At 39.2% G+C, this 25142-nt stretch overlaps 2 protein-coding genes across 11 annotated transcripts in view; one reads left to right on the top strand and one right to left on the bottom strand.

Moving 5' to 3' along the window:
- LOC147172176 (uncharacterized) overlaps positions 1–14529 on the bottom strand; it is a 31040-nt gene extending 16511 nt beyond the window's left edge. For 3 of the 10 annotated variants that reach the window (XM_086079468.1, XM_086079466.1, XM_086079473.1), the window contains exons 1-4: positions 14086–14219; positions 12534–12759; positions 10902–11024; positions 6660–6920 (exon numbers count right to left, since the gene is read on the bottom strand). The gene's annotated coding sequence lies outside the window, so the exon portion shown is untranslated. The other 7 variants (XM_086079472.1, XM_086079474.1, XM_086079475.1 and 4 more) reach the window with 5 other exon arrangements.
- Positions 14318–23553, top strand: LOC147172175 (uncharacterized). Its single transcript, XM_086079465.1, has 5 exons — positions 14318–14534; positions 17953–18130; positions 20247–20384; positions 20468–20810; positions 22340–23553. The coding sequence occupies exons 2-5, from the start codon at positions 17958–17960 to the stop codon at positions 22613–22615; spliced, it is 930 nt and encodes a 309-aa protein (XP_085935591.1). The 5' UTR covers positions 14318–14534; positions 17953–17957; the 3' UTR covers positions 22616–23553.
- The last annotated feature ends 1589 nt before the right edge of the window (positions 23554–25142 follow it).

Below are 25142 nucleotides of genomic sequence, written 5' to 3'. Positions count from 1 at the left end.
ACAAACTGCTGCTCTCACAAGTGCATTTCATCTGGACAAACAGCCGCTTCAAATCAAAGTGTAGAATCATTTAGTTAGGGATTACTATCCACTGCCAACAATCCAAATCACTCCCCAAAAATTAAGGCAAAAAAAAAAGGAATGTGTGTGAGTGGGCGATTTAAGGAAAAAGAAGGTTCCCACTTCTTCCTGCATGGGTTCCCTGCGGCTCAGTCAGGCTCCACAAATTAACCAAAAACATTCCACATTTGGAGACACGGAATTGCTTGGAGGCAAATTTACATGTAAATGGTTGTCTGTATCTAAATACCAGCCTTGTGACTGACTGGTAATCTGTCCAGGGTATAATTCACCTCGCTCCCGCCGTCCGCTGGTATAGCCTCCAGACCGCTGTAACCAAGTAGGCTGCGCGGTGAGCATTATTGCAAATGAGCTCAAGAAGAATCCTCATAACCTCAAGCAACTGGCTTAATTAGTCTACAAGAGGACTGAATGCACAGCGAGAATAAATGGTAAATGGACTTCGTTTATAAAGAGCCTTTTTAAATTCAAAATACCAAACCAGTCTTTACAAATGGCACCTCATTACGACAATGATGATGGGGTATGGTGCAGTGGAAGGAAAGTAAATGGTTCATTCACACACTGATGATGCAGTCTTTTGTGCAACTATAGGGATTCGCAGTATCGAGCTCAAGAATATCAAGATCTGGAAAGTAGCCTGCAGCCTCATAGTTGACAAGCCCAACTCACAAATAACGTTTCCGCATCAGTGCAAAGTAAACAGTTGTTAAAGATGTTCGAGCAGAGTGATCTGCTTACAAATCAAAGCCAATTAGCTAATTTAATGGACAAAGATGAGACGCTGGGTGGAAAAAAAAAAGAAAAAAGAATATTTCCACCAAAGACTGATTACTTCAAAGGGATGTTTGAGCCTTGTTTTGAACAAAGTTAGGATGCTGAGGACAGCCATGTGGTTGCCGTGGTGACAATTTTCTCTACGTGCTGACATAAACGAAAACAACCGATGACACATGGCACAATGACGGCACATTCAATCAAAAACCCGTTCCATCAATAAAAAGAAAGTGATCACACTACTCTGTCATCATGGTGCCTCAGAAAATGTCATCCATAGCACATGCAGGAAACACGGCAGACGTATCCATTGCATCCATCATGCAAACATACTCACATGGCGTCAGGGCTACCATAAACATTTATTTTGCTAGTCGACTAGTCTTAGTAGTCACGATTAGTCGACTAATTGGATCATATGTAAATCCAAGCATATCGCATCAGCAAGCAGCTGCTCATAGATAACCAAGCTTACAGCTTGAATTCTTTAAGGTTTGCGCAAATTGTACCAGCATTCCTGACATGTTTGTACTGTAAATGACGACTGGAATTGAAGGCGATAATGGTGGCCTTAACATATTTGTCTATAATGTTTAGTGCATTTTAAAAGGCAAGCAAAAACTATGCATAGCTGCACTATGAATACTATGAAAGTATAAATACAAAATAAATGCATACAGCATTTCACTCTTCTCAGGCTTCAAGCATTTTTTTATGTGATGCTGTTGAGGGGTTGTGGCAAACATCAAGTTCTGTTACTTTGAGTGCTCTGCTTCCGAGTTAATTCTGTTGGTGAGTGTGGGAACCAGGGAAAGTGAGCAAGCGAGCGATTATGAATGTACTACTTTGTGTATCTGCGTCACTATGGCCATGCAGTCAGTACGTAGCTGTGTTTTGGTTTTTAATAAACGGGAGTTCACTAATGTCTCTGAAATCCATAGTAGACGCTACAATATGTTAGCGTAACACAAAATAACATCGCTGTTACGGCATTACATCAAACACACACCTGTGCGTACTGCTAAAGCTAGCTTTACAGACACGATGGTTCTGATGTCAGAAATTGAATCAGGCATCAGCCACAAAGCTTTCAGATTCTGTTACCAACACCGGCCATGACACTGCATTACCCACAGTGCTTCTGTTTACATCACTGATGAGTTGATTAAAATGACTGCGCATGTGCGTCACAGAGGGGCAACCGGCCAGCAGGAGCAGCGGAGACGAGCCACTTTCGAGAGAAAAACAAAGCATCAGAATAAATAAATAAATAAATAAATGATAACGTCGACTATTGAATTAATTGCGGACAATTTTGATCGTCAATGTAGCCGTGACTCGTTGACTAATCTTGGCAGCCCTAATTTGCACAGATTATTGTTGAGAGACAAAGTGAAAGTCTTTCCTTTCAGACTTATTACCACCGATCTTCAGATTTCTCTGGCCTGAGTGTTGATGGTTGGGGACAATATCCATCCCTCCATCTTAGTTGTGCAGCACGTCTGAGCCAAAGGGAGGCCAAAGAGAGGCGAAGGACAATGTGCTGCAGTCAGGTGCACGCGCTTACTGTATTTCTACCAATCCACACGTGTGATGTCTAACTGAAGAGAGATTAGGTTTAAACTAGGATGTTAAAAAGGTTGTTTCACCGGCTAAGACACACGAAAAGCATGGGGAATGTGTTTCACCTCCTTGTCAAAGCCGCCTGGCTGTCAGTGACAAGTACAAATGGATGCTTGGCTACCCCGTTTGAGAATTAAGTCCATTTATCATCTGACAGTAAAATATTTAAATCCAGGCTGATTTCATTTTATCAAGAGGAGCATGTTTCATACCTGTCATCTTGTCGTAGATTTAAAAAAAAAAAAAAAGATAAAGTAAATTGCCTCCATGAACGGTGTAAAAAAAATCCTGCATCAACAGTTGTGCAAGTTTGCTACCCTGATTTTATTATTATTTTTTGTTTCAGAAAAAACCCGCCCGTCACTCTCAATGGCCTCTGCGCCACAAATGCAGTGCTTAGCCTTTAAGTGGGGGTGATGTGGATGTTAGTCAAGGGTGTTTTAGCTTCCAAATAACTGTGATGACTAGATATTAATAAATGCATTCAGGTCCATAAATCTTGGGACATTATAACTATTTTCATATTTTTGGCTCTAAACGCCATTGCAATGGATTTGAAATGAAACAAACAAGATGTGTTTTAACTGCAGACTTTCACCTTTAATTTGAGAGTATTTACTTCCAAATCAGTGAACGGTGCAGCAATGACAACAATTTGCATATGTGCCTCCTCCTTTTTAAGAGACCAAAAGTAATATAACATTTGGATGCTCAACTGGTCCATGGCCTTGTTGGCATTTACAGCTGCCAGTTGAACTGCTTCTCTAGTATTTATTGATGATGTGACGAGTGCTGACAAAATCAGCGGGATGAATTCTTGTGTTTCAGGCAATACGATTTGCTCATATGAAGCCAAATGCTTCAGAGCTCATTGGATGTCGTGTCACAGTGCAGATGGACAATGACCAAAGGCAACCAGAGTTTTTTTTCAGACAAAGAAGTTGAATGTTATGCAATGGCCAGGTTAATTACCTGAAATGAATCAAATTAAGCACGCCTGCATATCACTTGCTGAAGACAAAACTGAAGGGAAAATGGCCAATGAACAAGCAAGAACTGAAGACAGTCGCAGTCGAGGTTTGACAGATCATCACCAGGAATGAACCCCAGCATCTGGTGATGTCGACACATTCCAGACTTCAGGCAATAATTGACTGCAAAGGATTTGCAGCCAAGCAATAAAAAGTGAAAGTTAGATTTATGATCGTTGTTAATACCCACAAATTAAAGCTGAAAGTCTGCAGTCAAAAGGTATCTTGTTTGTTTATGGCCAAAAAAGTCTCAATATTTATGAACCTGACTATTCAAATAGTATTCTCCTTGTCATCAATGAGAATCGGAATTCCTGAAACCATTACAGCAAGGAACACAATTTATGCAGGTTCTACATAAATTACCATACAGGAGTTCATTGTGATCTTTGACTAGTTTTAGGTTGTTACAAATCAGCACATGTGGTGTCTTGCAGGAATAATAATAATAAAAACAGATGAAACCAAATTAAACAAAAAGCTAGTTGATGATAACGAAAGGACATCCTCAAATGACCGAAAAAAAGCTGGAGGAAAAACTGATTTTCAACTTACATTTTATTGTTCAGTCTAGCTGAGAAAAAGTGCGCTTATGAAGCAGGAAAGCCCTGTGGGTATGCAGATGGGAGCTCTCCCAATGCAGCCCCATTTCAACCCTGTGTCCTAGAGAAGACCGACAAATGCAACTGGAACACTTAGTCCAGAGGGAATATAGCACACTCGACCGTGAGAGCTTCAGCACATCCATAGTGGATGGTCACATGGCGTACATCTCTCTCAGTCGCTCTCTCTCTCTCTCTCTCTGCCAACTGGTTCATGCCTGTTGTGTGTAGACCTTCACACCAGCGCTGCATAATTGATTGTGAAGAACGAGTTGTGTTTCATTACACAAGGGGCTTTCACACAACATTATGGCACTCTCTTCTTCGCAGATCCATTAATGGTAACTTCAAGCCGAAAGTGGTAAAAAAAATAACATATCTATGGCAGGAGTAATCAATTTCATTCAGCAAGTATTTAGTATAAGTAGAGGAAGTATCTCATCCGCTTGTATGCCTTGAGTATATTTATACAATTTCAAATCTACTTAAATAAGTTCCCTGTTCACACTAAGGACATCTAAGGCCATATTTCTGAAATATTGAGAAAGTACTTGGCAGCAATCTGAAGGAAAAGCACCCTTTAACAGGAAGAAACCTTGAAAAACTCAAGATTTGGTTGGTTGAAGAGATGTACTTGGAACTTGTGGCGATGGAATGCCTTTCCAATCTCTGTTGAAATGCTTCAGATGTTTTCATGACACAAAAATGTTCAAATGAGTGGACTGAGCATGTGGCAGGGTAACTTACAGCAGTGCCTCATGAAGTGCCAAAAGACTAATTGAAGTATGTTCTAATTACGTGCATCTGATTTGCTATTTTTGTTGGGCTAATTTAAACATTGAATAGATGTTGGCCTGAACACATTACTAATGAGTTATCAAGCATGCGCTAAAAGCGTCACAGACACACACACAATTGGAAGCATAGTCATCTAAACAGGGCTGTTATGTTACTATTGATTTTGGTAATCAATTATTCTATCAATTATAAAACATCTTAATTGGTTAAGCTGCCAGCACCTCAGAGAATCGTAGCGGCTAAGAGCCAAAAGAAACAACTAACTCTCGCCCCCGGAGAGAGGTTATTTGCATCTGCCCTTTGCCTTCGGGAAAACAATCCAAAGACTAATGGGCGTGAATAGCAGAACAGCACAGTATTCAAATACTAAAATTCTCTGTTGTGCCTTCAAAACTAACATCATTCTTAAACATAAGAATCAAATATGAGTCAATTCCTATCTCTGTTCAACACAGTACTAGATAAATAGTGAAAGCTGTAAATGTAATGTGACTGTAGTGTTTCGGTCTCTTTACTATTATTGAACTACTGTTATTAAATCATAAAATTGTCTGACCACTTTAAATGTGAATATATTGCACGATGAGCTAAATGATACTGCTTCAGATAAATGCCCCCCATTGCGTTCTTGCATGTACACAGACATAAAAAGAGTAATTTTACAATCTGAGTAACTTGCAGGCGCCACTGAAAAACTCCCAAGATAGCTTCCTGCTAAACCTTGCCCATAAACTTACTTAAACCTAAAAAATTGCTAGGTCAGCATTCTAAATGAGAATCTGTTCCCAACTGCCTTACCGGGAAAAATAAAGGTTAGAAATAGAAATGAAATAAACAAGCCATAACATCCACTAAGATAACTGGTTTGACTTTCAAAATGAGCCTCAATAAAACCTGAACTAATGCACAACTTACTGTATCAAGACCATCAACAACAAAAGTCAGCTGCTGCAATTTTCTGTCCCCAGTCTGAACGCTGCTCCCGGGCAGGGAGACAAGCAGGGCATCTTTGTCAATTTGCATGCATTTGCGCTCAAGTTCAAGGCCTGAGAGCTGTAAGCAGGTCTCCATGGAGATAGGTAGGCTTGTTAAGAGCTTGGATTGAAAGAGGGTGTATCGCAGGCCCTGGAGGGCACATGTGGAGAGAAACTGACACAATAGAGACTGGAAACACAACAGGGAGGTGAGAGGCGCATGGACACAATCACACAGGTACTAAGTGGCGTTGGGTACACAGCGCACGGAGTGTATGAACACATTCTGAAAGTAGACAAAATTGGGTGAAAGATTTGTCACTGTGTACTGAACACGACAGGTTAATCAAATTCTTTAAAACAGTGAGATTAAAATCTCTTTTAGACAAACATGTCCTGTCAATTATACAATCGACATATATTTAAATTAATTGAACAGTGTTTTAACAACCATTCAGCAACCTAATAGGCCTTTACAATCAGCCTGTGGCTCGTAGCAAGCTGGCTTTCTGGTTACAACTTAAACTGTTTGGCAAATATTGGAGATAAAATCCATGGTCGCAATACAGGAGAAGCTTGGAGGCAGGAAATATTCCAGTTGAGTGGGAAAGATTAACATTCACTTCACAAACTATGAAACCCATGCTCTACATAGACAAAGTAAGAGACTGCAAAAAACATTGAAATATAAAACTGAAATGTGTTATATTTGCTTGTTAAATAACTTTAAGAGAGCAAGTTAATGCTTTTTTTCTCTTTTCTTTTTTTTTTACCTTGTCCCGCGTTTTCAACCACTTGATTCCTCCCACTTGGCCCACTCAGGAGTTCGTGCTGTCCCTCTTAACTAGCAGGATTACATTTCTCTTTTTCCTCCAGCCTTTGCGCCAATCCACTCTTCACATTTTATCTGCCGTGTGCAGTAAAACGAGGGGCTGGCAGAGGTGCTGCTTGGATGGCATGCGCTCCGGCTGTGCAGAACCGGTTCCTCTGTAGTGTGAGTCCAGAGTCGCCAAAGTCTCGGGAGGTGCAAATAGCTGGAGCGGAGAGAAGCGAAGGAGGGAGAGCGCATCAATCGCCGCATGTGTGTGTGTGTGTGTGTGTTATGTGAATGTTTGTGTGAGCGTGTGTGAATGCATGGTAGGAATGAAGGAGAAGTGAGAGGGAGGGACTGCGATTCGGAGAAAGGAAGGTGGGAGGGAAAATGTGGAAAGGAAAAGGGGAGGAGACTTCCTCAATTTTCCTGTTCAAATATTTTTGAATTTCCCCCCCTTTTCTCTGATATGATCCATCTTACTATGTACCAAGGAACATTATCAACAAGTCATTATTTTTCCATTTTTGTGGCTGTTTAGTTTCCCCTTTATTGTACTCCTTTGTCACAGCCAGGCTGTGTCTTTAAGCCCGTGCACTTGAACTCCGAGTGATTTTCTTTCTCAGCGTACTTCCCCTCCGCTGGCCCCCCAGCATACAGGAAAGACACTCAGCTGCGTGTGTGTGCGTGCGCGTGCGCGTGTGTATGTGTGAGAGAGAGAGAGAGAATGACAGAGAAAGAGAGAGAGAGAGGCAGAGAGAGAGAGAGCACAGAGGAGCAAAAAGGGGCCAAGGGAGAAATGCAGATGGGGGAAGGGAAGGGTTTGTAAATGGTGGTTCAAGGCTAGGGCAGCCTCTTGTCACATGAAACGGTGTTTCCGAATACCGTACACTGTACCACAACACATGCACCATAATCAGCACAATGATGTCCTAATGAGAACATGTGTTCTTTTACTATTTTAAGGGCTGCATCAATATTAATGGGCTGCCTAATGTGTTTGATGACTGCTGCTGAAATATTGATTGGGAAGAATAAAGTGTGTTTGTAGCAGCCAACAGTCAAGAAGAGAGTGCAAGGTTAATGTCAGACCACTGAACAGATACGCTCATCTCCATAGCAACTGCTGATATGTTTCACAATAACACATTTTCTTCATGCTTAGGGTCAGATTTTTGCTTTCAAGCATTTGTCTCTAAAACAACGACAACAACAAAAACAGTGAAGAGAGTGGGCCCGCCCGCTCACCTTGAGTGATTGGATTGTGGAGACGGCAAAAAGAGGAGGAGGCCTGCCAGGAGATCTGAAAAGATTCAGTCGGAGGCCAACAAGGGCACACTGTAAACTGAACCACCCTTCACATCTCCTCTTGCACAGGCTTGCATATGTTCAATTGTTCTGCTTGACATATGTGGCCCCTACTGAGGCATACATTTTGCACAGGCTCTCCTAATTTTAAGGGTGATACAATTATATGCTATTAAATAACTAAACAATAATAGACAGGGTAATGTGATTCTGGCTAGTAACGGCGCATTGTTTTTTAATCCAAGGATAAACCTATTTTTCCCAAAAATGTGCACTATTTGAGAACGCATCAATCGTACCACAATCAGATCCATTTTTGTCATGCCAGAATTGTGGTTGACCGCGGCAATAATCTTACAAAGTTGAAGGAGAAGTCAAATAGATTGGGATACCGGTACTGCCTTTTTCCTTGACCGTTGGAGGTTTGGATTATGGGATGTTGCCAATTTTTGTCACCTGTGGGCCCGTGAAGCCCTTTGAGGCTATTTTGTGAGTAAGGGCCACACAAATCAAATAACTTCACTTACCAGTAACTTTACTTCTAAATTTGTTGTAGGTTTTAACTCCTTTTTAGTTTTGGTTAATAACAGACAACTCCATAATAATTCCTCATACACAATATATCTATGGCTGTACAGATGCATGAATTATGTAGTTTGTAGGTGATTTGATACAATCTCTATGAGTAGTCAAATGGAGTAGGAGCCAAATTTGAAATAAATTTCAAAATGGCGAACTTCCTGTTAGGTTAAGGATATGGCTCTAAGAAACTTTTTTGTAGTTCTTGGGCTGTTTCGTGCGCCTCCCAATTTTCTTAGATTTAGGTAAAACGTACAAACCGGGGCTGCTTTGTTAAAAATTTGTAGCACAAAAATACACTGAAATTCTCAATTTTTGGCCAAGCCTGATGAGTGTGAAAAGTTTCATATGTTTTTGAGCATGTTTAAACTTTCAAAAACAACGTTATTGTCTTGGCGAACAGCGTGCGGCGAAGGCGGGGCGTTTGGCGAAAACTTACAAACTTTGTGTTTTAGTATGATGAACTAGGTCTAAAATCTAAGCAAATATGTGACAGATCTGGTTACCCCGCTAGGATAAAAACTAGAGCTGTCAAACGATTAAAAAAAAAATCAGATGAATCATATCTTAGAATTTTGATAAATCACTTAATTAAAAAGGCTTTTTAATCAACCTTTTTTGCCTGTCAAATTTAAAGAGCACCTGTTATGTGTTAATTCTTTCGACATTTAATGTTATGAGGATGTCTTCAACATTTTTTGATCCACTGCACACGTTCAAAAATTAATAGTGCTATTAATCTGCATTAATGCATAATTAATGCAATAATTTTTGTGATTAATTAATTAGTTAACTCTATAACAGCACTAATAAAAACATCAAACAATAAAACTTGTATTTCTTTTCGTCAGTAGGTGGCGCAACCACTACGATGAACAATATGTTCGTAGATGTCATCAGGCCCGAACTCCCTTCGAATGTGTGAAGTTTTGAGAAGATAGAATCATCTGGGTCAAATTACTCCAGACTTTGGTGTCACAACATATTATCAGAATTTGTGGCGCCCTCAAGCCACGCCCTCTGCCGCAATGTCACAATATTAGGCATGAAGCATGATCAACATCTTTTGGTTTTTCTGTCAAAGTTGTATCCTGTCAACATTTTCAGCGCAGTACATCAAAAGGTAAAAGATGACATTTCATGTCACCACTAGGTGGCACTATATGTGTAAAAAATATATTGTCATACAGATGTCTTCAGACCGCCACTATTAATATAAAGTACATGTGAAGTTTGGGATTTTTGCAGCATGTACAGTACGTGCCCTTTTTTGATGCAACCCACCCGTTTTCCGTGGGCACTCTGACCAGAATTTTAACCCTGATTCCTGTGTTCCAAGTCAGCGGTGTTATCCACTGTGCTATCAAGTTATCATTAAGTTGACTTCAGCATCTGTCCACAAAAAACATTCAACCCATTCAAGCACCACATACTACTCCAAATACATAATAAAGGCAGTGTGAAGTCCTCTTATTGGAACCGCAAGCTTGAGGATTAGTTGTCGAGCGAGTGTGATCCCCCCCAAGATGTGATTTATTTCTTGTGTACACAATGTTTCATTCTTTTCATGTTTGCTTTGCCTATTCCCAACCCACTTTGAAGTGGAGTGGATGAGTTATATATTCTGCGTTTTGATGGGGCCAAAGCTGGAGTGGATCTGTAATGCATTCTGCGTTTTGATGCGACCAAAGCTAGGAGTGTGAATGAAATATAGGCAATTTAAAAAGCCACAAGCAACATTCCGTCGAGTGAGAAAGAGTCCGCATGCTGATTTAAGATGCTATTGGGGTTGATTTAAGGCCATCTTATCTGCTGAGAAAACATCTTTACATTGAATTTACATCCTGAGAATATCAGAAAATTATTAAATAATTCTGTGGAAAACTTGCTGAAGTCTAAAAGGAATGATAATGTTTACATTGAGAACACAATTTATTTTGTGATACAATGAACTCTATTCACTCTGTTACAGTACCGTATTTAATCTTGAATGCAAGTCAAAACAAAGCAACCATCCATCCAATTTCCAAACCGCTCAAACCCGCATTTTTTTCGGTCAGTTAAAGTTACAGTTCAAACAGTTTTTACTTTGCCGTCATGAAACCAATCCTAAAATGTGTAATGTCTATTTAACAAAATATATATATTTTTTGCCTGTGAGTTTCTATACCAAGTACAGTATGCTTTTTCAATGTGAAATGAGATCAGCGGTTTAATACACTGCAAATACAGATAGGTATCGATCCACAGTGAAGTGGAGGAGGAGGAGAGGATGCTAAAGGTCAAAGAAGGAGGTGTTAGCTTCATTTGTTCATACCTTTTGTTCAGAAGGCACAAGCATGTTGACCACATTAGGAAACCAGAGTGGAGGGCCTGAATGTCACAAAGACACACTTCTGCAGCCAGACAAACCGGCCCAAAGCTCAAGGTCAGTCATTACCTGAGGGAAAGAGCCGGCATGTGACTTAGGACAAGGAATGCTTACACTGATCTTGAAATGGCCTGACCGATCGATGGCTTTAAGCTCCCTGTGAAAGAGAGAAATCAATATGTTTTGAAAGGCAAAACAGGCTGCATGTGGCTTGCGCGTGGCCCACAGTGATGGCTCCAGATGTGGTCTGACTACAGCTGCTCGCTTAAATGGCTAACACTCATGTCTGTTTGTGAAAAAATATGTTTAAATCCAGATTTTCCGAGTTTGATTGTTCCTCGCTCGCAGCGTAATGTGTCCGAGCAGCACAAATGCCATACCAACAGGGGAAATCAATTAAGCGAGGTGATGCACAGCTTGGAAAGCAAGCAAATAAATACACTGATAAATGAACCAAACGACCTGTGACGCTTAGAGAAAATTAAGTGCTTGTTTAAAGACTATGTAATGCAATCAGTGTTACAGTTAATAACAGGAAGGGCCTCCAGGGGTTCATCTAAAGACCTGGTGGGCTGGCTAGTTGGCCCACCAAGCAATCCTGAGAACAAATAAAAGCTCATAGAAAAAAAAACACAAATGCTCACAACATACTGTATAATACATTTGTAAAAGTACATATATTTTTTTATGATTATAAAAATATATTTTGTACATTTCATTTATATCATTCCTACAAAAAATAAATCAAATCTGCTGCAATTTACTCCTGGCTTGGCATCTGGGCCAAGCAAGTGGGATTATGTGCAGTTGAGAAATGACACACTGTCCAAAAACACTTGCACTAACAACGGCCACATGAAGACCTCAGTGGAAATAAATGAAAAATAGAGCAAGGGCAGGACGCTAAGAGGTGCAAATGCAAAAGCAACAGAGGAAACTAACTAATGGTTCAGTCGTTGTGAAATAATTACATGCAAAATGGAACAATGTGTAGTAATCAGGCATAGAAATTGAAGCAATCGGTTCTGACTTCTAATTATGAAATTCCTGAAAGTAACATGCAATAAAATATATAACGGGTGGATACAATTATAAAAACACAAATTAACATCTACTAAAATATAGCATTATTCGCATGTTAGATAAAAACAAATACAACTTAAATTTGAGGTTAGAAAAAAACAAACAGGATGGCAACTACTAATGAAATATGAAGCAGTAAATTACCTTTCAATATCTTTATGTACATCTTTAGATATACATTTGGAGACACTTGGCTGCACTCTAGTGGTGACAAGGAGACACGCATCACTGCTGGAATGAAAAACTTTCTAGCTAATAAAATGTAAATAGCGCACACATGATTATGTGGGCTGAGATATCAATTATTTAGTATTGTTGAATTTCCAGGGGGAAACAAATCAGGTTTTAGGGGGTGATTCTAAAGTCACCCATGGGCATGTTTTGCCAGACACTTCAGGCTTTAATGGGTTAAGAACAGCAGTCTGTTAGTCTACGATGCTGTCATAAGAGCAGGTATTTATGAACACATTATCGGCCTTCAACAAACGGACTCACGTTGTTATGGCTGAATGTCTGCAGTCTAAAGAGCACCAGGCTTGTAAGGGGAAACCACACAGGACAGCTCTGAGATAAGCAAAAGGCCCTGAAAAAAGAAATACAAAGTGTCACTTTGTCAGTGTTGCATTTATGGAATTTAAACTTGACAATAGTTCAGAAATGTAACTGACCATGTCTGACCATGACTGTTGCAAGAACCAAGCTGTACAAAATACTGTGCAACCTATAAAGTCAAATGCCCCTGAAGTCACACAATTTGGAATTTAACATTAAAGTTGAACAAAAACACCATTATTTGTGATCTCAGTGCAGCCAGACTCAAGTATGAGATTTATGTTCCGTGGTTAACTTCTTTTCTTTTACATCTTATGTAAATGTTTTTACTAGGATCAAATACATTCTTTTTTTTATAATGGGCATCAACCAGCATCCCTGAGTACATTAACATGTGACCAAATTAGAAATAGCAAGCTCGGCCCATAAGGTACCCGTTTCCTGTGGATTTTTTTTGATTTTTCAATGTTCATTCATTATATATATATAAAAAAAACGATTAATTTCAATATGTTAACAAAAATGTATCACATCAATGCAGTTTTAAAAAATATTCCAAAGGTCTAATAATAAATAATAAAAATTATTTAAAAAATGCACACGCTTTGAACTGAGGTCAGTGCATTCTATTAGTTCACCACTGGACACTAAATTCTACATACGTTCTCTTTAAAATACTTTTTTTTATTGCACAAGCATACTGAAAACTGTTTAAATGCTTCACCAGACATAGAATCAATACCATTTCATATGCTTATCCACTTATAGGTTGCCAAAAATGTTGATCATTGTTTAGATGTTTTATTTTGATTCAACACAAAGATAATTAGTCTGCTTTAATGGAGGACGACTACAGGAATCTGAGAATTGTTTTACTGTTAAGAGGCTGAAATTCCAAGTGTTTGGCCACTTTGAATTTTAAAACACAAGTGGGTAAGAGGAGCTGATAGGCTTAATAATCAGCATAGTGTCATCTTTTCTTGTAGTAGGGTGGGTGAAAATTGTGATTATTTTGTTATTTTTGTTCCTAATTAAAAATTAGCACGCATTTACAAAGTGTGAGTAATACGCACTAGTTACATACAAACTAAGAATTGTAACATGTTATCTAAACGAGGTTGTTGAGTTAATTAATTTGATGACAAGAAAATTGAGGTCCGAACTCTGGACAACAAATAAGCGCCACGGAACGGACTGTGTTCGACTTTGGAGGTTCCATTTGTACACGACAACCATTTAGCAGTATGCTGACGTCATCATCTATTTGATTCCGAGGCATGTTGTTTTGGAGTTACTACCGTACTTAGTATTGTACCACATTTATATGGCAAAACTGGAGAAGTTACCCACGATCAAACAAAAGCCTGAGGAAAAGTCAAACTTCACACTATTTTTTTTCTCACTGACTCACTAACCCGCTACCAAGAGGAACGCTAACGATTTAGCTAGCATAGCTATACGTATGAAAGTATGCAAACTTGACTTCACACTTTACACTTGAGCAAGCTGTCCCAACCAGTTGTTGCTTGGTCGTGCGGTGCTCTCTGACAAACAAACACTTATCCAAAACCCGACCATAAAACGGAGCGTGGCAGCGTACAACCGCCTTTGAGATTCGCCATGGCTTCGGCAAGTGCCAGTTACCTGTTTGCCCTTAAATGGCGTGGCAGGGGCGCGGCTATTCGCGCCAAGCTCGTCAGCGCGCGTTCATGACTGTCCGTCTATGGTGGGTTACAGGAAGTGAGTCACACAACTGACGGTAATGTTGCGTGTCTCTTGCGGCAGCAAGCAGCGGGGACTGATACAGGCGAGAAAAGAACAAGGAAGCAGCATGTGCAGAGCACAATAACTCCACACACAGCAGCACAAAGCCAGCCATCCCACGATCACGAAAAGTCAAGTCAACTGGATATTCACTGAGGAGAAACTTTTAAGGACTTAACGGTGAGTTGATTTATTGTGGTCGTCCTCAATGTATTCTTTTTGAAGAACGATCGTCTTTAAAATGCTCTTTTGGTAAAGAGGTTCATTTTTGAGTTCACGTCATTATTAATCAGACGCATCTACCAGCGTGAAGATGAATACAAAATATCCATTACTACGTTAAACTTTACTGTGAAAGTGATTGTTGTTAACAGTGCTACTATGTTTATTGTCGTTAACAGTTGCCACGTTTCCTTTCATATTGCCACCCACTTGTTTCCACCTAAGGGGGTTTCCACACTGCCAAAAAGTCAAACGTTGCATTTCGCTTTCCATCGAAACAAAATAGGAATACCATGTAAGAGTGTTTCTCCTAGGGGTCCGTTCTAGCACCGACACGTGTTGCCACAATTGCTTTTTGTCCCCTTTGTCGGATACGCATGCCAAAACTAGTTTGATGACTTTCATCAGCCCTTAAATAACAATTAATCAGCCAGTCGCTACTTGTGACCTGATTTCAGTGACTAGGGATGACGCTGCGCAGATGATAAATGTAAAGTGGCCTGATTATAGTGATTTAAGATCAAACCAGAAAAGACATACTGTAAAGCAATCTGTTCCATGCTTCTAACCTCTCTGTATGATCCCATTGTTATCTGGCCGTCCTGTGATAAAGGCAGAAGGCCACTAGTCGGTAAACATATTGCCATTTTGGCCCAGGAAGCATTTTTTTCTTCCTCGGGTCAACCACTGATTGGATAAAACACATGTACATTATAGGTGAAATTAATCAGACAATGCTTCGTGAATAAATCATTTAAACCTACATAGGGGACCAGCTGCCCAATGTAACAAATACAACAACCACTTACTGCTCCCGACTCCAGCTTTGGCCGATTAAAAGCTCTATGATGACGATATCATCCATTACATTATTGCTGAAAAAAAGAAGAAACTTTGTGACTTTGTTGTTTCCTTAAAAAAATTGATTTGCTGTTATGTTCTCCCAGTACTTGGTTGGGCTTTCTCCAGATTAATTGAAGACTCCCTAAAATGTCTATATGTTCCCCGCGATAGACTGACCAGTCCACAATATACCATGCCTCTCACCCAAAGCCAGCTGGGTATGCACTAGATAATAAGTGCAATATAGCACTGGAGTGCCAATTTCCCCATTGTGGCACTAATAAAGGTTATATAAAATGGATGACTGGAACTTGATCTGATAAAGATGATGTCAATGTGCTTAATTCATTGTTTAAATTCACAGTTCCTCAGTTTCCGTTTAAATTCACAGTTCCTCAGTTTCCGTTCATATTCACAGTTCCTCAGTTTCCCAACACATGGAATTGAAGTCGGTGTCCATGTCAATTCAGGCTTTCAACCCAATAACTAAATTAGACATTTGTTTCCTCCGCGGGAGCCGAACATCAAACAAAAATTCATGTACATCATTATTGTGTGTCACTTTGTGATGTAGCAGAATTGTTATGTAGCAGATTGTTAGCAAGCTAATACTTATGTGATGCAAACAAATTCAACTTGCTGAGCCCATAGCCTCTCCAGACACTTTAAAATGTTTAGTCAGCTACATTTTATCTTTCAGTTCCATAAACACAGCTTCAGGATAAAGCCAAGTACAAGGTTGCATTTATCTCCAACTCAAGAAGCTAGGAAAATAAACGGCATACATGTCACTGCCTGACAAAGTAACAGGCCAGGTATGTGGCAAGATGAACGAGAATGGGCTTATTTAGTTTTCTGAAAACATCCTTATCACTGGTAGAGAAACAACAACCTGGGAAAGACATGTTTTTTTTTTTAAATGTGTATTTTGACCATTCAAACACAGCTGAGAGCACATGTTGCCTCCCGTACAGCCATTTTCTATACTGCTCAGCATCATTAGGGTTGTGGGGTAAGCTGGAGCCTATACCAGCTGAACTTGGGCGAGAGGCGGGGTACGCCAGCCAATCACTGGGCGAACATGCAAATGCCACACAGAAAGGCCAGAACCTGCATTTGAACCCTCAACCTCAGAAATGTGAGGTGGATGGTATAGTTGGTTATCACTTGTAAACTTTGCCACATTGCTTTCCCAATTTGTGTAAGAGTCAACCCCAAAATTTTCAAGTAATGACCATTGACCAATCACGGCTTAGCTTCAGAAAACAGGTGAGTCGTGATGAGTCGTTACCCAAGCCCTGAGCAACTGTGATGTCATTTTCAGTCTGTAGCAAGTGACAAAATGGCCACCCCCTGAGATGGAGAAGAACAAAAAAGGTGGATTTGGCTGCTTAACTCAAATTCAACAAACACAGTATGGTATTGGATTAGAATACCGTCTTTAGACTAGTGGGGCTGCACAGAACATATTATTGTAAAGAAAATATAAGTATAGTAGTATATTTAATTGTTAGAGACTCTAGTTTACTAGTTAACTACTAATATAGCATGTTGTTGTTCTGCTTTGCTACGTAACATAACGTTTCTGTGGTTGTCATCACTTTGTTTTTATGCCATCGCTGGTACCCTTTTGTGGTGGCAAAAAAAAAACTCACAAAGCTTAAACTTAAAATAGAACTAAGACTCCTTAAGCTGAAATCTCACAAAACACGCTGAAATCTTGTAAAAACGTACTCGTGTGAACTGTGAAGCTGTGGCTGAAAAAAATTAAACTACAATTACAAATCCTATGACTTAAGAGGCATTTGATTTTCACGGTTACTCTGTATTTTCTTTCACAACTCAGCAAATACTGAAGTATTAATGGCGTACTGCTCCAATAACTTTCGACTTCCAAGGTGAAACTTTGTGTCAGGCAGTTGATTCAGCCAGTTTGGCAGCCCAGCTGGAGTTGCCTTGGCCGTTTTTTCCATCAGTGTGCTCCTCTCCCCCGGTCAGGCTGACACTGGCAACCTCCTCACACGGACACACTATCTGGAGATAAACAAGCAGCTCAATGTGCACTGTGCCGGTCATAATACTTGTGAGCTTGTATGCACTGTTGTTTGATTTTGATAGCACGAAGCTGCAACTGTAAGATGTCCAGTTCTCTTTTCAGATGTACACTTAAGGCTGTTGCAACGTTACATGAAGTGTATCAAAATGGTTAAGGTAATTCTACCCAATTGCAAATTAAAAGTAGAATGATTTAAGTATCTGACAATATTAATTATAAATCAAGAAGCACTTGTTTTGGATGCTAGTTAATAGTGTACCTAATGAAATAAAAAAAAGCTCATGGACAACTGTTCCTTATCACTGATAAAAGTTCTCGCTCTCATGTTGCCCTAGAGCGACTGTACCCCCCCCCCCCCCCCTCCTTCAATCTGTCAGCAGACTGCTTATATAAAAAAAAAAAAACATTCATGAAAACCAGTTATGTACATTGTTGACAAGTGCAAGTGATTTCTCATTCCGTCTCCACTCTCCACAGGCAGCATGAAAAGAGAGGTGAAGGCCGGAGTCAACTTCTTCAAGCGGCTTGCGGTGGTGCGCGGCAAGCTGGATGAAGCCAAAGCGCAGTTGTTTGCCGAGAAGCTTCAGCAGCTCTTGTGCGACAAGTATGAGGGCCACTGGTACCCGGACTGCCCGAGCAAAGGCCAGGCGTTCAGGTGAACGAGCACTCGGTTACACTTGAGCTGACAATGGTAACGGTGATAATTTTTGGTACTGTAATCTGAATTTTCCATGTTGTTTAATTAAGTCTGATGTATGACGCGGTTGTCGAACTACAGCGGCGAGAGGATTACTGTCTTTCTGTTATCAGACTTGGCTGACTAGGCTGTAAAATACCATTCCTATTTTATGGATGTTGTTGACTTACTGTCATTTTATCATTTCTAATGCCTGTTGTAGAACTTTCAACGCTTTGTTAGCCTGTGACTACATAACAATAAAATCTATTTCTAGTTCAACATCATGCTTTTCATGCTTCACTCCTCTTCCGTGGTGTCATCACAAAGAAAAAGCAGGACAAAAACTTTAAACCGTAGGTGTCAAACTCCGGTCCTGGAGGGCCGCAGTCCTGCAGGTTTTGGATGTTTCCGTTCTCCAACACAGCTGATATATATGATTAGCTCTGCATAAGCCTGATAACGATCCTGCTGATTGCAATCAGCTTGTGTTGGAAGAGGGAAACCTCCTAAACCTGCAGGACTGCGGCCCTCGAGGATCGGAGTTTGACACCTATGCTTTAAACCTTTACGTTTGTTACATTTGGCTCGGCATGCATTCAAAAATGTAATTAAGCCTTGGAAGAACTACTTATTATAAAAAGCACTGAAACATTTAACCCACAAATGTGCATAAATACATAACAAACATTAGTTCAATTTGAAATTTCTGATTATATTTTTTATGGCCCTGGTAGGACTTTTCAAATCTACACTGACATATATGAAAGTAGTAGTACAGTTTAAAAAAAGAAAAAGGTGCAATGCAGTGAACTTGAATTTATTGTGGGGAAACATGTTCCAGACGGACCCTAGTAGGTGAAAAGAGTATAGAAAGGCCCTTTTTTTTTCTTTTTCTTTTTTAACCAGTGTTACACTTTTGCATGCTTTACAAACACAACTTTTGAAAACACAAATTTTATTGTCATCCTGAGCGCCTGTCGTACGCTCACTTGCGACAATCTTCAAATACAAGGCAACACATGCTTGCTTCAAGCTGTTTCTTCAACACTCGGTACTCTAAAACTGACACACAAAACATAATTAAGCACTGAATAAATTAAATCAAAGTTTGCTAGCACAATGCTAACATATTGCGCCAAGTGCTATATACGGTTTTAAAATCTAAATAATAAGATAATCTATAGACCCTTTGAAGCTTGGAGCGCTAGTTCTTGGGTGCTGATTAATACAAATGGCTACCAGTTTGATACATTCTTCTGAAATAACAAATTTCCTCAAATTACCTTTTAATGGTGGTATTGTTAGGGCCAAAACGATTTAATTGGCTAGTTACAAATTCGCCAAAAAAGCCATTAAAAATACACATTATAACACAAGACAAAGAAAATTAAGTTCAAACATCCTCCCACAAACGATGTGTGAATTTTATTTTTTGGGGGGCCATTTTTCCTCTCTAAAGTAAAATTAAATACTAAAGGACAAAACATTGTGAAACAGTCAAATATTATGTCTGTTAGTCATATTTGTATGCATTAAGTGAGCTTTTTTTTCCTTTTTTTTTTAAATCTATATATTTTTTATTTATCGGCCGATTTAATCTTTTATCAGAATTTCTTTCATAACAACAAATGTGAAACAGGATCATTGTACAACATTTTATTTCTACCAATACATGCCAGTGTTTTGAAGTGATTACTAGAACAACATTCCATTTTTACAACAGGCTACTCATGTGGTCTTTGGAGGCCTGCAGGCACCACCATGTTGGTGACCCCGTCTGTAGCATTATAAATGTAATTGCAACCCTTTAAACACCTACTTTACCACATTTAGAGAGAGCAGCGACACACAAAAAAAGCATACGCTAATACTCACATGCATACAGTATATTTGCTCTGCTTTATGAACAATGCAGTATTAAAGCAGCAACACGAGCTACTTTATTACACTAAAGGAGTGTCTTATTTTTCTTGCTGTTAATAAATAAATACAAATCTGTGATTATAGCGGGGGCACAAACGTTGACCCGTAGACTAGAAATGTCAGTTTCTAGTCAGAGATCTAAAATGTCACTGTTGTGTTATTTTTGCAGATGCATCCGGATAAATAACGGAATACCCAACGATGAGGTGCTCCTGAAGGCCTGTGAGGAGAGTGAGCTCACACCCAGTGATCTCTGTCTTCCCCCGGAAGTTACCGTGTGGATCGACCCGCTGGAGGTGTGCGTGAGGTGAGTCACTGTCTGCGAGTTTGAGCACGTTGTCATCAAGCAATTCATTACGTGGTGAAACAACGTTTCGCCATCCTCCACAGATCCAGAGAGAATGGCTACCCATTCTCAATAGCCAGTTTCACAGACAAAGAGGAAGAGGGCGATAAGGACAGCAAGACCAAAGGCCAGGAGGATTCTCCTGTGGACTCGACGCACCACGACACGTCCGACTATCACTCTGCTACGTCTTCTGATTGCGGTTCGGCTGTGTCCAGCGACACAGAGGAGGAGGCGAAGGATGGAGAGACGGGAGGAGAGCAAGAAAAAAAGGCGCCGGTGAAAAAGCAGACAGTGCAGGATGACACTTTGAAGATAATAAAGGTGCCCAGAATTCGGAAACGCCATGCAGGTGGATCAAATAAAGTCAAATACGGCAGAAACTTGGTAAGCTACATTTTTGCCCATTTATTTTTTGTATCCGTAACTTGAGCTAAAAAATGTCTCCTGTCTTTGTTTTTTTTAATATTTGTCCTCAGTTGGCTCGAAAGAAAGTGAAAACTTCTAGCTGTTTATTACTAGTGTTAACAGGAAGCTTAATCATCTTGTGAGCTAATTGTGCACTTTAGTTTGGCAAAATCTACCAACTGTATTGTAACAATAACTATACTTGAAAATGAAATTTGTATCAGTTTTCAACACCTAACTACCTGAACGCTATTGTAAAAAATGTATACATAAATAAATAAATGGGTAAAACGCATAAGTATACGTAGCAAAATCAGGAGTCCTCTACGGCTCTCCCCAGTGGAGGCAGGAGCTGCTAGCTAGCGATGCTACTGGTCGTGGCTAGTGAGTGTCTGTCCAGACTCCACTTTACCTATAACTCACCTGTGATGTTGCCAGCGAGGCTTCGTGGTCTATTTCCCCTCCTGAACTCTTTTCTTTCCTACTTTTTAACATGCCGTCTTTCACTCACGTGACTACACGACCTAGTTTACATTCTCCATGAAAACGGCTAATCCAAAATGGCTGCCAGATCCCGCAATGCAACTCTGTTCCCACAAAATAATATATTATTGTTTATGAAATGTCTTAGATGTTGCAGTGTGATTTTCTAGAAAACGTATCACCTATTCCAACTACGCACCGATAATAATAAAAAATTAAAAATAAATCTAAATATAACTTTGTTCTGAAATTGATAAATTGCATTTCCATTCATTTCAAATAGGAAACATTTCTTAAGCTTGCAAAAGATTTTGCGAGCGAGCAGTGTCACAAAACGGATTAAATTTGTAGACAGAGGTTCAATTGTACAGTGTTGCCATGCTGTATTGCGGTTTGCAATTTTTGCTATTGCTGCACTGTTAATCAAATTTTACTCTCAATTTTGCCAGTCACGATTAAATTAACCTGATCGGCTTTGATAAGGTACATTTAAAGTACTGCTTCCTGCTGCACGTCAAATAATTTTCTCCACAAGGGGGTAGGTTAAAGTTTCAATAACAAATGAGTGAAAAAGATCAGCATCAGTTGTCTGGACTTGTTTTGGTTTCAGGGCAAGTGAAATTAATATATTAAAAAAAAGTTAGGGTTATTATATATATATTTATGAATTTTTTTGCCTAACATGAATAAATAATGATCAGTGTGTAAACTGTAATGCACATTTCAGGCTTGCAATTTGTTTAAATATGTTGGTGTGTTGTGAGAAATGTGTTTTGTTCACTTTAAGTGTGAGTTTAAAATGTTAAAGTGTAACAGCGAGTGGCAAAATGGCCACCCCCGAAGATGTATAAAACAGATTTTGCTGCTTAATTCATATTCCACAAACACAATATCAGAATCACAGGTTTAGACTAATTGGAGTGCATACATGTTAGCAAATTTTCGGGGTTGACTTCCCCTATAAATGGCAGATAAGAAAGGATGTTGCAAATGTATTCATCTCTTTGTGTCTTTTCAATATTCAGGTTCCAGTGAGCCTTCAATATTTCTGCCAACCTGTACCAGTCTGGTCTCACTGCAAGAATGGCGGCCCGATGTTGCTCACCACAGTTGTTGGCCCCCCGCCGCCGCCGCCGCCGCCGCCCCCGCCCCATCAGGTGTTTGTGCACTACTTCCTGCCACATCATTCTCCCTTACTGCAGCCTCCTCCACACTTCATCGTTCCTCGGGCCGCTTTACAGCCATGGGAACCCGCCAATGATGAGGTGGCCGAACTGCACCCCTCGACCAAGTCTGTTTAGCCCAAATAACTTTTCCACAACTGTCATCTTTGGAAAATGTGTCACGTTAGAAGTCATTCCTTGCACATGCTGTCTCTTTCATGTCTTAAGTTTAAATCTATATTCTCAGTTACTTTTTATGAGCAGAAAAATTGCTGAAATATAGTGTTAATTTCAACTGCTTTGTTACGTGGGACCTATCAAAACTGCACAGTCACTGAGGTGCTTGTATAAGCTCAGGGATCCTCTGCAATACACTTTATGCCAGATAAATTGCCTTTTTCAGGTGGTATTTTTCCACGTTTTTCCGCAAATGCTGCGATGTAGCCGTCTACTGTTCACACAAAAGTTTTAATCTGTAAAATGCGGTTCAGGGTTTTAGTCTTTAGTTGTAGTCTGTTAGCTAAATAAATACACCTGTATAGAGAGAAGAAAAATATTTTCACTCAAATGCCTGTAAATAATACCAATATAACAAAGACTGATTTTCACTTTTTAATGCAGTTTTCTTAATTGTATTCGTTCACTGTCGGAGATGACTCATCTCGAAACTCAATGAGATTCTAAATTGTATAATTTTTACCTCCAGGAGTTGCTGTATGTTGCATTTAGAGTATATTTTAGGTTTTTAATATGTTAGATTTTCAGTAAATTGTTGGCGTGTGAAACGGGAGCTGCTGCATGTTAATATTTAATTTAAACTAGAGTATAATTTAGTTTTTTTTTAATCTGCTAGTTATTTTCAGATAGCTTACATTAAGTGCTATTTTAGCTATGGAATTGTACTGTACATTCAGGCATGATTATAAAATAGGTGCCCACTAATGATTATTTAATTTTTCATAAAGATATTTAATTTCTATGCAACAACAAAGTGTTTTGTTTTCCTTCTTGTTTACTTACGTCATGTTATGTATTTGATATTTCATTTCTCAAGGATTAAATCGACTAAAGTGGTATCCTTGTCTTTTTATGAAAGTTGTTAATTATTGTTCTTTATGACACTACACTAATATGATTATCGATATAAATATACATGCATGGAATGCATCACACAGATGTTCTTTAAATAGGACCAAATAAAACCAAATTTTAAATTTTGTTTGAGACGAGCTCAGCGTTCTGCCTCACTGGCGGTTTGCCAGGTTGGTTAATGGTGTACAAAAATAAAGAACTTTTATATTTAAAAATAATAATGTTGATCAGATATTCAACTGTCCCTTGTGGGTCAACACAAATTACAGTAGTTCAAATGTTAACCTGAGCAAATTTATTTCAGAAGTGCGTATCTGGTAGCCTTTAACGATCAGTACCCAAGTAGTTCACTTTCAAAAAGGTTTATGAGACCTGATCGACACCATTGACGAACTGACAGACCAGTTAAGTGCTATTCTACTAGCAACACACTACACTTTTTTTGTATTTTTAATTGGTGCGGTGTGCCGTGATCACCTGCTTAGATCCTCATGACCACCAGGGGGCTCCCAAGAGCGACAAACCGTAAACAGCCTGGAAGTAGGAAGGAACATTAAAAACACACACTTGCACCTATAGTTTTAAGACCTTACTATTCAACTTTAACTTGTTTTTAAAATATTTTATAGCATTGTTTCAGGTATCTTCAGCTACGTCATTAGTTATTGTTCGTTATTTTATTTGTTGTTGCACTTGATTCTTCTTGCACTGTTCAGTAATTTATTTTTGTAAAATACTGTTGCGGGTTTTTTTTTAAATCCAAAAATAATACACCAAATGACACTTGTATTTTAAATGCAGGTTTTAGTTTATTTATATGATACTTACCACTTTATCACATAGAATGTCGTTTACTTCAATCCCAGTGAGGTGTCTTTCTGCATGCGACACCTGAGATTAAAACCATACCTGCGATAAGACAATAGGATGAAGTAAAAACAAAAAAACAAGAAGAAACAAAAGGAAACACTGCCAATGATGCACAGTTGTGGCAGTGCAAGACTGAGTTTTGTGATCAATAATTCAATATTAATGGAAGGACACAAGGGCCCTTCAAAAAACAACCCAACATTTAGCTTAGGGCCCCATGGAGGTGAGGGCCTTGATAGGTTCAGAAGGCCACTGTTTGGCATATCGCTTGAGGCATTAAAAAATAGGCACCTGCTTAGGGCCCCGCGGCCACTAGGAGCCACCCAAGAGTAATTAATGGTAAATACACCCAGAGTATTTAATTTTTTTTACAGGGTTGAGGAAGGACATAGCAATAACAATACCACATTTTTGTTACCTTTCAGGTACCACTCTTCAGTTGCATCATAATTTTAATATTTACTTGACCTTGTTGTTTTAATTCTGCTTTTGTACATTTTAAATTATTTGTACATATACTATATAGTTTATTTGTTCTTGAAATCCATTGTTACGCTTGCTGGTGCAGTTTTTTTGTTTAATTGGCCAAGACGACCATCATTGTCCCAACTTAAAATGTAGATCAACCTCAGTCTGTTCTTTATTTTGTATTTATTATATAATTCCTCATGGAGAAATCAAAATTTGCTTCGTACCCTATTAA

Source organism: Leptonotus elevatus, chromosome 6 (assembly GCF_054856555.1).
Source record: "Leptonotus elevatus isolate MCC_2025b chromosome 6, RoL_Lele_1.0, whole genome shotgun sequence".
Classification (NCBI taxonomy): Eukaryota; Metazoa; Chordata; class Actinopteri; order Syngnathiformes; family Syngnathidae; genus Leptonotus; species Leptonotus elevatus.
Note: the sequence above shows the minus strand (reverse complement) of the source record. Positions and strands in the feature narration are given on the sequence as shown.

Bases quoted from the DNA above. Each gene is read 5' to 3' on its own strand.
- LOC147172175 (XM_086079465.1), top strand. From the start codon at position 17,958: ATGAAAAGAGAGGTGAAGGCCGGAGTCAACTTCTTCAAGCGGCTTGCG. The intron at 20,385-20,467 runs GTGAGTCACTGT...CATCCTCCACAG, and splicing joins CCGCTGGAGGTGTGCGTGAG to ATCCAGAGAGAATGGCTACC. The intron at 20,811-22,339 runs GTAAGCTACATT...TTCAATATTCAG, and splicing joins TCAAATACGGCAGAAACTTG to GTTCCAGTGAGCCTTCAATA.